General features: G+C 38.6%; 1 protein-coding gene across 2 annotated transcripts in view; it reads right to left on the bottom strand.

Annotated features, from left to right (window-relative positions):
• LOC114469299 (transducin-like enhancer protein 4) overlaps positions 1-12,760 on the bottom strand; it is a 38,519-nt gene extending 25,759 nt beyond the window's left edge. Inside the window, exons 1-4 of one of the 2 annotated variants that reach the window (XM_028456663.1) lie at positions 12,700-12,760; positions 8,992-9,066; positions 7,602-7,803; positions 2,670-2,686 (exon numbers count right to left, since the gene is read on the bottom strand). In XM_028456663.1, the coding sequence (XP_028312464.1) occupies positions 2,670-2,686; positions 7,602-7,803; positions 8,992-9,018 (246 nt within the window). In that variant the 5' untranslated portion in view covers positions 9,019-9,066; positions 12,700-12,760. The remainder of the gene's footprint in view (positions 1-2,669; positions 2,687-7,601; positions 7,804-8,991; positions 9,067-12,699) is intronic. The other variant, XM_028456664.1, reaches the window with a different exon arrangement.
• Positions 12,761-13,493: the final 733 nt, after the last annotated feature.

Raw genomic sequence — 13,493 nt, 5'->3', positions numbered from 1 at the left:
CAGCCACCCCCAAAGCTACCCCACCCCGGATCCCCCCGGACCGGAGCCAAGGACCCCACCACCCCAGGCCCCCCAACGAGACCACCCCCCAGCCAACCCACCCGCACGGCACCGCCCGCCCCCCAGGCGGGAGCCACAGCCCCCCCACCAGCGCCCCAGGCCAACGGGAGCCCCCCAAACCCAACCCACAGGATGGCGGGCGCAAGAGCAAAGGAGGAGGAGGGGGGGAGGACGAGGACAGGGGGACAGGGAGCAAGGGGAAGGAGCGGCAGGGGAGCACGCAGGGCCCCAGCCCCAGAGACAACCAGATGCGCATGCAAGGGGCAACGGCGCCAAATCAAACAGCCCCGGGACCCCGTGAACACCAGAAGGAATGCACACCCGTGCTGAGGCAACAAGGCACCCCGGCAACCCACCCCAGCCATCCTGACCAAGACCACCCCAGAGGCCCAAGGCGGCCCCGGCCTACAGTTGGGCTAGTGCGTTAGTAAAGAGTGGTGCTGGCAGTCGCTTGCAGGCTAGATCATCAGGCTTTTAAAAATTTAGATTTAATGCAATTAAAAAAGGAGTCCAACGCTCCTCAAAGCACGTTATTTTTTTTTGTTTTCTGAGAGCAGACATCTTTTCCATGGAAATAAATTCTGTGAGGAGATTTTGCCATTGGTTTATGTTTAAGGATTTTTTGTCTTTCCAATTTAGTAATATTGTTTTTTTTGCTATGGCTAGTGCCGCAAGGATTGATTGTGATTGGTTTGCTGGAGGTTGAAGCATTGTCAGGTCTCCAATCAAACAAAGATTTGGAGATAAAGGAATTCTGTAGTCCAAAATGGAGGACAGTTTTTCAGTGATTAGAATCCAAAAGTGTTGAACTGGGGAGCAAAGCCCATAAGGCATGTAAATAGGAATCCGCTGTATTCTGGGTGCACTGAGAGCAGATGTCTGTTGCTGAGAAGCCCATTTTATGCATTTTCTGTTGGGTAATGTGGGATCTGTGGAGGACCTTGTATGAATTAGCTGAAGGTTTGTGTTTTTTGTCATCTTAAAAGTATTACAACAAATTTCTGCCCAGAAATCAGTGCTCGGGGTGATTGAGAGTTCGGCCTCCCACTTCGCGATTGGTAAGTAATTACAGTTAGTGTTCGAAAGCGCTCTGTATATTTTTGAGAGTTTTTTTGATTTTGTTGAGATTTTTTTCATATATATAGCCAGTTCTGGAGGTTGTAACGTAGTTAAGTCTAGTGGAGTGGTTTTCTTTATTGTCTCTGTTACTTGTAAGTACTGTAGAAAGTTACTTTTATTTATATCGAATGCTTGGGTTAGATTGTTATATGACCTGATCTTGTTATTTTCAAAAAGGTCTTGGAGATGAGTGATTCCACTCTCTTCCCATGTCTTCAGATAGAGTGGTGTTTTTTTATTTTTAAAGTCGGGGTTGTGCCAGATTGGAGAGAGTATACTAGTTTTTAATTGGCCATTTGTGATGTCCAGGGCTTTCCACCATGCAGTCAGTGTGGAGGCAATTAGTGGGTTTTTAAAGCAGTTGTGATGTTTGAGGGTCGCAGGTGATAAAAGGGAGATCAGAGAGTTAATGTGTTTGCAGTCTAACTGTTCTATTTCTAGCCAGGTGTTGTAGTATTCTTTGGATTTAGCCATTCTGTTAAATATAGTATTGGTTTGCTAAGTATAATGCATGAAATTAGGGGCTTCTAACCACCCTCGTCTTTGTTTTTTTGAAGGGTAGAAAGGCTTATTTTAGGTTTTTATTTCTAGTATAGAATTTTGTAGTTGTAGAATCTAATCTTGAAACCATTGTTTTGGTGGTTTTAGTGGTATCATTGAGAACAAGTAGTTTATTTTGGTAAGATTTTCATTTTAACTGAGGCTATCCTGCCAAGTAGTGAGATGGGGAGATTGTTCCATCTCCGCAGATCTTCTGTGACTTTGTCCAACATCGGATCATGATTTAGTTTAATTAATTCATTTAAGTTTGGTGATATATTTAAGCCTAGATATTTAATTGTATTTGTGGTGGAGGGGTGTTGTGGATTTTGGTGTGCAGGATTCCAAGAGTTTTTTGTCAAAGGGAGGATTGATGATTTTGTCCAGTTAATGGAATAGTCTGATAATTTAGAGAAGCTGTTTATTAGATTAAATACTCCTCTAAAGAGGATTGCGGTTCTTCCAAATAGAGTAAAATGTCATCCGCGTAGAGATTAATTTTGTGTTCTGAGATGGATGAGTGGATTCCTTTAATAACAGAGTTCTGACGTACAGCTGCTGCGAGAGGTTCAACGAATATTGCAAAAAGCAAAGGTGAGAGTGGACAGCCTTGTCTGGTTCCCCTCTGCAGTGTGAAGCTTTGGGATGTTATTTTGTTTGTGGTTACTGAGGCCTTAGGTTTATTGTACAGGGTGGAGATCCATTGTATGAATGATTCTCCGAAGCCAAATTTGCCAAGGACAGTTAGGAGGAATGACCAGTTTACTCTATCAACATTTTCTAAGCAGAGTCATTTTATTCTAAAACAGGACAATAAATGGCTTCAGTGGGACCAGTGAAAACAACTATAGAATCATGTATTTCTCACACTGAGCTCATTGATGTTAAGTTGAACGTAATAAATAAAAATATGACAAAAGCTTCACTACAGTGAAGAATGACAGGCTTACCTTGACTGAGTCTCTGTCTGAGGAGGCGAAGGGCAGGAGACAGAGAAAAACCACAGTTGTAAACATTTATTATGTGTTGCACAAACCTGAACTACACGTGCACAAACAAACTACAGTCTAACAGAAGACACACATGCAACTAGATGATGTAATAACCGTATAGTCCTATTTGACACACCAAAGTCTGCCTTTGGAAAATTTATTTTTGATCCTAATAGGTCAGTTTGAAGCTTTTTGTGAAGCAATATTAGTCTCTGAATTTCTGCACTAGTTGAGAGTAAGTTTAAAAAAAAAAAAAAACATGTTACACTGCACACCTGCTCGCTGCCTGAGCACAATCATTTCTTGAAAAAAACATGACACAGCTACGTATGATAAGCAAACCCAAACATCTGGATCCTTCATGCATCATCACTTGGATGCCCTTGGATCTCTATTAAAGAGATCCTCCACTGATGTTACAAATTTGGTCTAAAACCTTTGAAATGTACTTATTAGAAGTTAAATACCTATCAAAACACATTATTATGCACCAAATTAATTTAACTGCCTTTTAAAATGTGGACTACTATTTTTACATTTTAAGAGTCCGTGTTCCACCATCTCAGAATCAAGTGATTGATGATGTCACATGGCCCCACCCACTGTAAACATCCCATTGTTTGCTATTGGAGTGAAGCATTCTGCCTGCTTTTTGATCATTTAGCAACTTTTTTGGTCAAAATTCCAACTTGTGCTGTTTTTAGCTGCTCTAAAAAAACAGGAAAAGTGAAAGATATCAATGTAACCCTCCTTTGTTTACCGATTTAAGATGATGAAAACAGTTGTGACCTGAAAAAAATCTGTGGCCCCAAAAGGCGACAGTTCCAACTCTGCGGTTTTGTAGTAGACAATGAAGCAGAGAAGAAGAGCTCTCCTAAAGGACCTTTACTCCCTCTTAACCGGTGTGATAAAAACCACAATTTAGTGTAAAGTGGTCAATGGAAGGAGAGTGAGGACTTAGAATTAATAAATCTTTATTTATTATACGTATTATTAGTGTCCAAACCTGTCAAGTTTTGGATTTGAAAATAATGGAATTTTTCTAATGCCCACTACCAGCCGTCCCACCCGCCCAACCAAGCTCCAGTATCCCTTATACTTTAAGACAAGTGTACAAGAAATCTAAAATACCCACTTATCAACCACTTACTAAATATAATTATGTGATTATAATCTGGTAGGTCAACCTTTATTAACATTGAAATGCTGTGAACATTATTACTAGGGCTGGGTGATATGGACCAAAACAAATATCTCAATATATTTTCTCGAAATGGTGATATATGATATAAATCTAGATAATTTTATTTCAAATGAAGCCTGAGAAGAAAGAATTCTGGGTAAAATTTGCTGATCCAAAATGCTACACAGTAGGGATGTAACGATTCATCGTAAGGCAGTTAAAAATCGATTCATAGGTATCACAATTGATATCGATTTTCTGAAAATTGAATTGCAGTACTTTTTTTACATTTATCCTTCTCTTGTCCAAATGCTGAGGTGGCGGGCGGAGTCTGCTACTACTTTCTTTCTGGCCGCCTTCTACTCTTAAATATGTTGATAAATGATTCCTTACCCCTTTAGCACCAAAAGAATATCTGTAATATTATGTGAATATCTGTAAAAGTCACTTTTTTATTAGCTCTGTCTGCTAGTATAGCATCTCTTCTTCACTGCACAGAATATCTGCATGCCAACCGACCACTGGGTTACCAGCGCCCTCTGCTGGTCCAAACAAATATCTCACGTAAATACAGTTGAATGAGTGTTTTTTTTTTTTAAGTCCAATTGTTAAGGCACAAATACATTTTCAGTTGCACTTTTAAAAAGAAAAAGAACTATCATGCAGTTTTGCATTATTATAGAACCAGAATTTAAATGAATAGGCTTCTTCATCATTTGTATTATTCCTTTATTTATTTCATTCAAGATTTATTTTTAGTTAAATTGCATTGTTTTGAATAGTTTATCAAGGGATACTTTTGACAATGAAAAATAATACAGTATTTACTAGTTTTTTTCCCAAAAAAAATAAAGGAATATTTTTCAATTATCATTTGTGTACAGTCCTATTTTGTAAAATAAATCGTGAGAGAATCGTATCGTGAACCCAGTATCGTGAAACGAATCGTATCGGGAGTTGAGTGAATCGTTACATCCCTACTACACACGAACATTTATTAAGAAACAGCTGCACAATATGTGCCACTTTTGGTTTTTTCTCCTGTAAGGGACAGCATGTGTGAGTGATATGTAATCTGTAATATGGCTTGTTGTGGGGAAGCGCTGAGTTAGGACTCTGTTCTGAGAAGTAAAAACAGTGACTCTTAAAACTAGCATTTTGATACAAAATAAGCTATTATATATAATTGAAAACTCGATACATCTTAAATCTCGATATATCGCCCAGCCCTAATTCCTAAATTATAAAACAGCCTAAATTAAAACATAAATGTGTATATGAAGCACGTGTTTATTTAATATACTTACAGTTTATAGACAAGTCAACATGTTGCATATGTACTGTTAATTTCACATTGCTTGTCTTTAGACATTAACATTTTATTTTCATTATATATTTTTTTATAATTTTTCATGCTCACTCATGTGGTTCTCTGGTATTCACTAATGACTTATTAGACACATTTATTACAGACTTTACATCCTTTAACACTTTATAAAGCAGTGTATATTTGTGGAGCTTGTGATTGGTTGATTTTTCATGGTGACTTACGTCGTTCCTTCCGCTGTGGGAGACGTTAAAATATCAGTTATTAATCTAACAGAATGTGTAACTGTGTCCCATCCTGATGGTCTTTAGGAAGATAAACTCTGTTACATTTTACAACGTATTTACACCAGTTCTTTGTTTTTTTCACCAGAACGTCTTCATTCATTCATCGTCTCTGTTCTGAGTTGTTTCCGGGTTTGTTGCCGCTGTCGGCACTAATCCCGCGAGAACTGCCACTCAGACCATTTCAGGTGGAAGTTCTCGCAAGGCTAGTGACGGCGTTCAGTTTAGTAAGGCATCTTTTCATTATTATTACATTAATATCGGGATATTTACGGGAAAATAATAATACGGGACGATGGCGGGAAAGAGGGGTAAAATACGTGAGTTTCCCGGTCAAAACGGGATACTTGACAGGTATGTTAGTGTCACACACACGGCAAGAGGAGATGTCTCCATATTTACCTCTGTAGTGTGTGCCTGTGTGGTCACGTATAACTTATTTGTGCATGCGGGTCACTTCAGGATCCCATTAAGTTCATACTCTAAACCACGTGTCAAACTCAAGGCCCGGGGGCCAAATCCAAACCTTTAGAGCATCAAATTTGGCTCACAGGATATAGTTGAAAGGACAGAAAACTTGAATCATTGTGTAAAAATACAAAATAATTCAGTTGATATCTCAGCCCTTCCAAATAAAACAAATTCAATGAGTATCAACAATATTTGCCAGGGCTCACAGTTTTCCCACGCTTTGATCACATGATGGCACCTATTTTAAATCGTAAATAGTTGAAAATTAAATCTCTATCTTTTCCAAAGATTGGATATTGTCTATAACTTCCAGAATTTTGTTGAAATTCCTTGTTTTCCTACCTAAAATTTGCAGCACACTTGAGATCAAAGTGGTCCGTGTTTGGCCCTTGAACTAAAATATGTTTGACACCCGTGCTCTAAACTGATAAAAGTCACATTTAATGTGTAACATGAACAAACACACAAAAAAATGAGATTTCTCCAAAAATTGTAATTATGCATCAACACCTGCCGTCTGAATGTAGCCCGAGTCCCATCACAAGACATGCACTTTGGTCGGTAATAGGCATCAATGGCTAAAGACAGGAACATGGGTCAATTTGCCCACAGTTTGAATAAATCCTGCATGTATTTAACCTCAGGACACTGCTACAAATAAAGAGGCATTGTGGGTAAACAACTCTTGAGAGCAGTAGCGCGACTGGTCATTTGCATATAGTGAAGATCTTCAGAGCTCTGTTGCCAAGTAATGAAGTATTGGCTCTCCTCCCACACACACACTTGTATTTGTGAACAGCAATTAAATATATTGTACTGCTTTATCCTAAACCAAATAAGAAGCATAAAGCCTAATTAACAGTTTAATCTGAGCAGCTGCCCAAAGCACAAACCAGGAGCAACACTACGATCAGTTATGTAAGCAGGGCCGGCCTTCCTGCTAGGCAACCCAGACGGCTGCCCCAAGAAAAACAATTTTAAAAGGTATGATAAATTTGAACTACACCTTTACAATCACTGTAATTATTAATATTAAAAATCTGTAACTATACCTGCTGATTGTCTGCCCATATTTATGCTATTTTATTGAATTTTCTTTGATTTATTTTACCTTCATCATTACATTAAATTTACTTGCACTGAAACTTGTATATTTCATTTTAACTTTTGATTGCACCATTTTGCATTGCTTTTGGAATTTGCGCCATTGTTGCTGTTGTGTATTATTCATTTTTTTTTAAATAGGTTGGATTTTTTTCAATGGTTTGCTGTGTCGCAGAATTGCATCATTTTGTCTTGATATTGAAAATAAATAATGTGTACACACTGTGTATAAACATTAGAAAATAAAAAACATTTTCATTTACTTATTTGGCGGGGGGGGGAGGGGGGGGCAAGTCCACTCTTGCCTAGAATGACCTAAAGTTAGCCCTGCTGGTTTGGACGGATGGATGATAAGGTGGCGATGACTGAACAACAGGCCCAATGAATTTAAGTAATCATAACATGAAACCATGACATCATCAAACGCCACTTTCCGAGTTATTAAATGTACCAACATTAAAGCAGAAACATATCCTGACAGATCTGTTGACACCTACAGGTGTAAAACATGCAGCTTTTACCTCGTGGGTGTTCACTGTTGTTGTCGTGATGCTTCCTCTCATCTTTGAGTGGCAGCTGGTGACTCAAGGCGGAGGACAAAGCCAGTAAGCTAGCAGTGCTAGCCCCAGGAGGCAGAGGGGGCTGCAGACCTGCCGGATGGGGGGTGAGTGGTATGGGAATGGCATGACCATGGGAAAGGTGCTGGGCCTGGAGCTGCTGCTGCTGATGGAGGAAGGAGGAGACAAATTCATGATTGTAAGAACGTAAAGAGACCAAAATATGATTTAAGTAATTAAAAGTTTAGACTGCTGCTACTTAGCATGCAATTATTAGCACAAATTCAAACTAAATTTCACTATGTGTGCTATCAGAATTGATGAGATTTATGCAACTTTTGTTGCATTTAATTACTATACCCATAAATCTAAGTATGAACAAGTTCAACAAAAACACATTTATTAAATTACTGGGGATGCAGAAAGGTTGTTATCCAAAAACTAGCATAAGCTTTAGCCTTGAAGCTACAGGTTAACTGTATGCAGACCAGTATGAGGTCATTCAGCCCAGTCTCACTGAGTTTGTCAGAGAAAACTACTTAAGACGTTGTGTTGCCATGCATAAAAAAATTACATAGTCTTTTTGGGCTTCATGGAACACATTTTTTGTGCTGCTTCACACAAAGTGTTTTTGCGTTGCGCAGCAGGTAACGAACTGCAAACCAATGCATGTCAATAGAATTTATGTTCCAATACAGGGTTTTTTAAGTTTGGGGTCGTGACCCCATGTTGGGTTGCCTGGAAATAAAATGGAGTCGCCTGAAGCGCCTAGTAATAATAAAATAAATTACTGATTAAAATTATGTATATTTTTTTAATCTATTTTGCACAATTAAAAAAACAATACATATCACAGAAATAGACATACAGTGAAGGAAGAGGCAGAAAGCTCAAAGAACTTCAATATTTATTATTGTTTGCGCACTAATCCTCACTACTCTGCATTTGTAACAGCATAACAAATATGAGCAAAAAACTAATTTTAGAAAAAAAAAAATCTCTGGGGTCGCCAGAAATGTTATAATATAAAAATGGGGTCACGACCCAAAAAAAGGTTGGAAACCACTGACCTAAAATGTGTAATTGCGCAAAATATTTGAATATTTGAGTTTGAAAGTGGTGTCATGCAGCACAAAAACAAAACAGAAATTGTGTTGGCACACACAAAAATAGAAACATTGCTTTCCGTGACAGTGTCATGTTTCCCCATGAGAGCATCTTGGGTCATTGAACAGTGTGTACAAGGACACATGGTGTGATAGATCTTCTCTCAGACCCTAAAAATCAACTTTCACCAGTTTAGATACATACAAATACAAACAGATGTGCGTGCAAGTGTGTGAAAAACACCCACTCCTATGATGGCGTTGAGTTCAGCCATGGTGACCTGCTTGGCCCTTTCCACCGCCTGCACCACCTGCTGCTGATGCTGCAGGACACAGAAACAACAGACACAGAAACCAAATGAGGAGATGGAACAGACTCTGAGGGAGAGGAGGGGGGCGGGATTTAGACATCTAGACCTGAGCTAGTTCTGTGTTACAAAGACTGTTAGACCTGTATTACTCTGCATTATACGTCAGATTTAAACCACATTTCTTTTACCATGGATGTTCATTCTTTGAACAACAGAAATTAAGCTTACTTGCACCGATTTCCCTAATTTTGTTTCAGAATTTACCCATTTCCGCCTCAGTTCACACAATTCTGTTCCGTTTACGTTTCATTGACTTTGCCTAATCGGACGTCATTACAGGCTACTAAGCTTCCTGAAATGGTACATATTTACACTGAGTAGAAATGTATGTGCTATAATCGATTAGACATCTGTCCATTCGCTAAAGTTGCAACACATTAGACCACCCATTTTACATTGGGAAAACGCATGTAAATGTTTGATATTGTCCCATGTTGGTAAGGGTTCAGTCTGTGTCATACAACTATATCCATTTCAGGAGGTGAACTCCATCATATCGTGTCATGTTTCGTCAGATTCAACATTTCTATCTCTCTGACGACACACCGAAGGCAAATTGCATATAAATAGATGATATTGTCCTAAAACATGCATGTGAGGCTATATTCAGTGTCATTGCAATTTACGCTTGATTTATTTTATAAAAATTATCATAACAATTCTGGTATTTTGGTTTCAGGAAGTAAATTCTCTTTTTTTCCCATTAATTTTTTTCGCAATCATGGAAAATCTGAGGAGCCAACTGTGTCGGTTTTACTTGAAATCTGTTTGATATTATGTGAAAGGATCAAACAGGAAAACATGGGACATAGACAGAGGAAGCCACACTGTAAAACACAGGTCAGTCAAGATACTGTGTCCATTGTAATTACCCTAAAATAAGAACTTAACTGATTTAAGAATACGCGGACACCCTGCACAGGGCATGAAAAGAAGAGGGCGACAGAAAAAAGGTCACAAAACAAGAAGATTTTCCCCCGGACGCCAAACTGTCAAAATTCAGCAGTGATTACAATGTTTACTGTCATATTTTAAGGAAACAACTGTTTAAAAGTAGCCATAATACTGGTGAGAGCCCTGTGCTTAAAACTGCAGCCGCACATTAAAAAAAATAAAAGTATTTTACAACTACATTAAATATTTGAACTTGTATTTTTCATCAATAACAGGTTAAAAAAGTACTGTATAGATAATCTTTAAACACCCAAGCTTTTACATGTGTTTGAAGATGTCAGTTCATGTTTAAAGGAAATATATTTGTAATCACAAGACTGATAAAAAAAACCCCACAGACATCAATTTGCTTTAAGCACCACAGCTGTAATATCAACCTCAAACCTTGTAGCACATAAAATAGTAGAGCTACTAAAACATCAACATCAGCAGGAAGAGTCAGGTCAGTGGAGAGAAGGAGTCAGACAGAGAAAGAGAAACGGATTGAGGTGTAAAATCATCCAAAGGGTTCAGAAAGGCAGACGGACGAATAGAGAGAGAGAGGGGGGGGGGGGGGGGGGGGGAGAGACTGGTGAGAGAGAAACATCAAAGCTGACCTGAGATGAAAGAGTTTATCAGGTGAGAAAATGAACCTAACCGCAGAGTGCAGGTGAACCTGTGAAGCCTGAGTCCAACTTCACTGAACGTGGCGGGCGCGCACGCACGCAGGGACGCACACGCACACACACACAGTAGTGTAGGCCTCATAAATCAATAAATACAAATAATTTCCTTGGAAAAAAAAAAGTATCAAAAGCTGGAAATTTGCCGCTTGAAAGTTTTGTCTCCATCCTAAACACTCTCTTATTGACATTTTCACAAGTGCATTGCATTGTGGGATGTAGAGTCCCTGTGATATCACCTCGCTCATTGAGATATTCAATTTTTATCTGGATTTGGATCTTTCAAACAGCAGAAATGAGTTGGGAAGTCATTTTGGCAGAGTTTTAGGCGACAAAAACAAGATATTGCGATAAGAATGAAATACGGCAAAAGCACTTTTATGCATCCGTCTTTGGGACTTCAGGTCCCAAAATTCAATGTGCTTAACTTTTACAAAAAGTCATTAGGAGAATATCTACAGAGGAGATCAAAAGCTATTTGTTTACTCTATGTATTTAAAGTGCCGTTTGTTTGTTTGCTATAGTTATAAAATTGTATTTTGGTATATGTTGACTGTGAATTTGTGTTTTTAAATAATTTGTAAGACTTTGTAAGGTGAAATAGTCTGTGTAGTTAATTATTATAATGAGAAGCTAGTTAACTAACAAAAAAGTGATTTATGGATAGGGGTGGGATTAAATAAGTACGTACTTCCCACTCTTTTTCGGAAATGTAAATTCAGTTGCAAAATTGTGTTAAGAAGCTTTGTTTTTCTTTTTGTTTTCTTGTTTGTTATGATATTCTGTTTACATGTTCGAAATACATTTGAAAAAATCAACTCAAAATAACACTTTTTCAAGATGCCTCCACGGTTTTAGTGTAATTAAAAATGTATATATTTTATTTGTTTTACACTAGTATAGCACAGCACAGAGCTTGAAAATTCTTCACTTCAGTTTCAAATGTGGCAATATATATTCCAATAACACTCCCTGTTGTAAGTTATGCATTGACGGTGCTACTCTACAAGCCCAGTGAGGAGAATACAGGAAATAAAAACCAGAGAGTTTTTCAACAGCCAGAGATACACAGAAACACATAAACCACCTAGAAACACTTGTGCAAACTAAAACATATCGTCTAATTTGTGCCAACAACACCATTCTTGAAGAAATTTCCAACTGAGAATTAGAGGAACCATCATAAACAAAGACTCCTCGCAAACACACGCATAGTCGGTTTGATTTGTCATACATAAGTTATATGAGTTTGTTACACCTCACATGCACACACATCTACACACACACTTCCCCTGCCACCTTCTTCCTCCATGAGCCTCAGGGTTGTGTAGCAGCATCACAGTCTAATGCCATTATTCCTAATCCACCCTAAACCCACCTAATCCATGGCTAATCTGAAGGAGAGCTTTTGGAGTCAACACTCACTTCTTCCTGCTGTTCCCACCCTGTAACACACACATACACACACACACACACTAACACATACACACACACCGTCACCTCCGAAGGCGGATTTATCAGCTGAACACAAACACACTTCTTAAGATTTGATTAAAAACACACAGCTTTAAACACACTCGTAGCTGTATGTGCACCCACTTACAATACATGTTAACACAATATATATCTTAGGCACACACACAAAAACGTGCACACACACACAAACGTGCACAAACCGCTGCTGGTTACGGTGTATGGTAGTGGGAGACATTTGATAAATTTAGAGCATATCTGCCAATCCTGAGCAGAGAGGATTAACTAAGGATAATCTGATCCGTGTGTGTGTGTGTGTGTGTGTGTGTGTGCACATGCTTTCTCGCTGCGGTGTGTGTTTGAAGGTGTGTTCTTACAATCCACCACACAATTTCTTCCCTCTATTCAGTCTTTTCCTCCTGTTCCCCTGCTCCTCGCTCTTTTGTCTCACCCAGCTCGCTCTTAACTCCGAGTGACAGCCGTTTTTGAGTCTTACCTCTTGAGAGAGGAAGGGAATGACTTGGGCACAGATCGCGTTCAGCCGTTTGACAATCTCCGCCTGCAAAACACAAAGGTGGGCACAAACGTCTTTAAAGTCAGAATTGGGGAAAAAAAGACGACTTTTGACTGTATACGTTCAATAAATCATACCAGGCCTGTCCAAACTCACAGACGTGTAGCCATTCTTTAACACGGCTGAATGCAAAGATAGGTTTAAAACCTGGTTTAATGCATAATGACATTTATCATATTTAGGAGTTTTGGAGCAGGGCTACAACTCAAACTTAGAGCGCTGCAAGTGATCCGGGACTGAGTTGGGACATTCCATACGTACAGTACATGAGAATAAATTAGGACAAAAGTTAAATGTCACTGTCAGCCTGTGGAGTGTGCCGATGTGGACAATTTTGTGGAGATTAAGGATGTCCCGATATTGATATCGGCCCAAAATCAGTAAAAATAGGAGTGATTTAGAGCTGAGCGATAAGGACCAAAATTCATATCTTGATTTTTTTTTTTCCTTAAAATGTCGATATACGATATAAATCTCGATATTTTTCACTCAATAAAGTCTTACCAGAAATTCAGTTCTGGGATACATTTTCTGACGCAAAATGTATTTGTATAGCGCATTTCATACCCAATGCAACTCAATGTGCTTTACATGATTAAAAATTCTAATAGAAACCATTTAACAACAGTTTAAAAATCGTTAAGACATTAAAATCAGCAGTAAAAAAAAAAAAAAAACATTAAATCAACAATAATATGATTCAAAATCTCCCTCTC

This window comes from Gouania willdenowi, chromosome 9 (genome assembly GCF_900634775.1).
Source record: "Gouania willdenowi chromosome 9, fGouWil2.1, whole genome shotgun sequence".
NCBI classification, from domain to species: Eukaryota; Metazoa; Chordata; class Actinopteri; order Blenniiformes; family Gobiesocidae; genus Gouania; species Gouania willdenowi.
The sequence above is the reverse complement of the archived record's forward strand: the minus strand, read 5'-3'. Positions and strand labels throughout refer to the sequence as shown.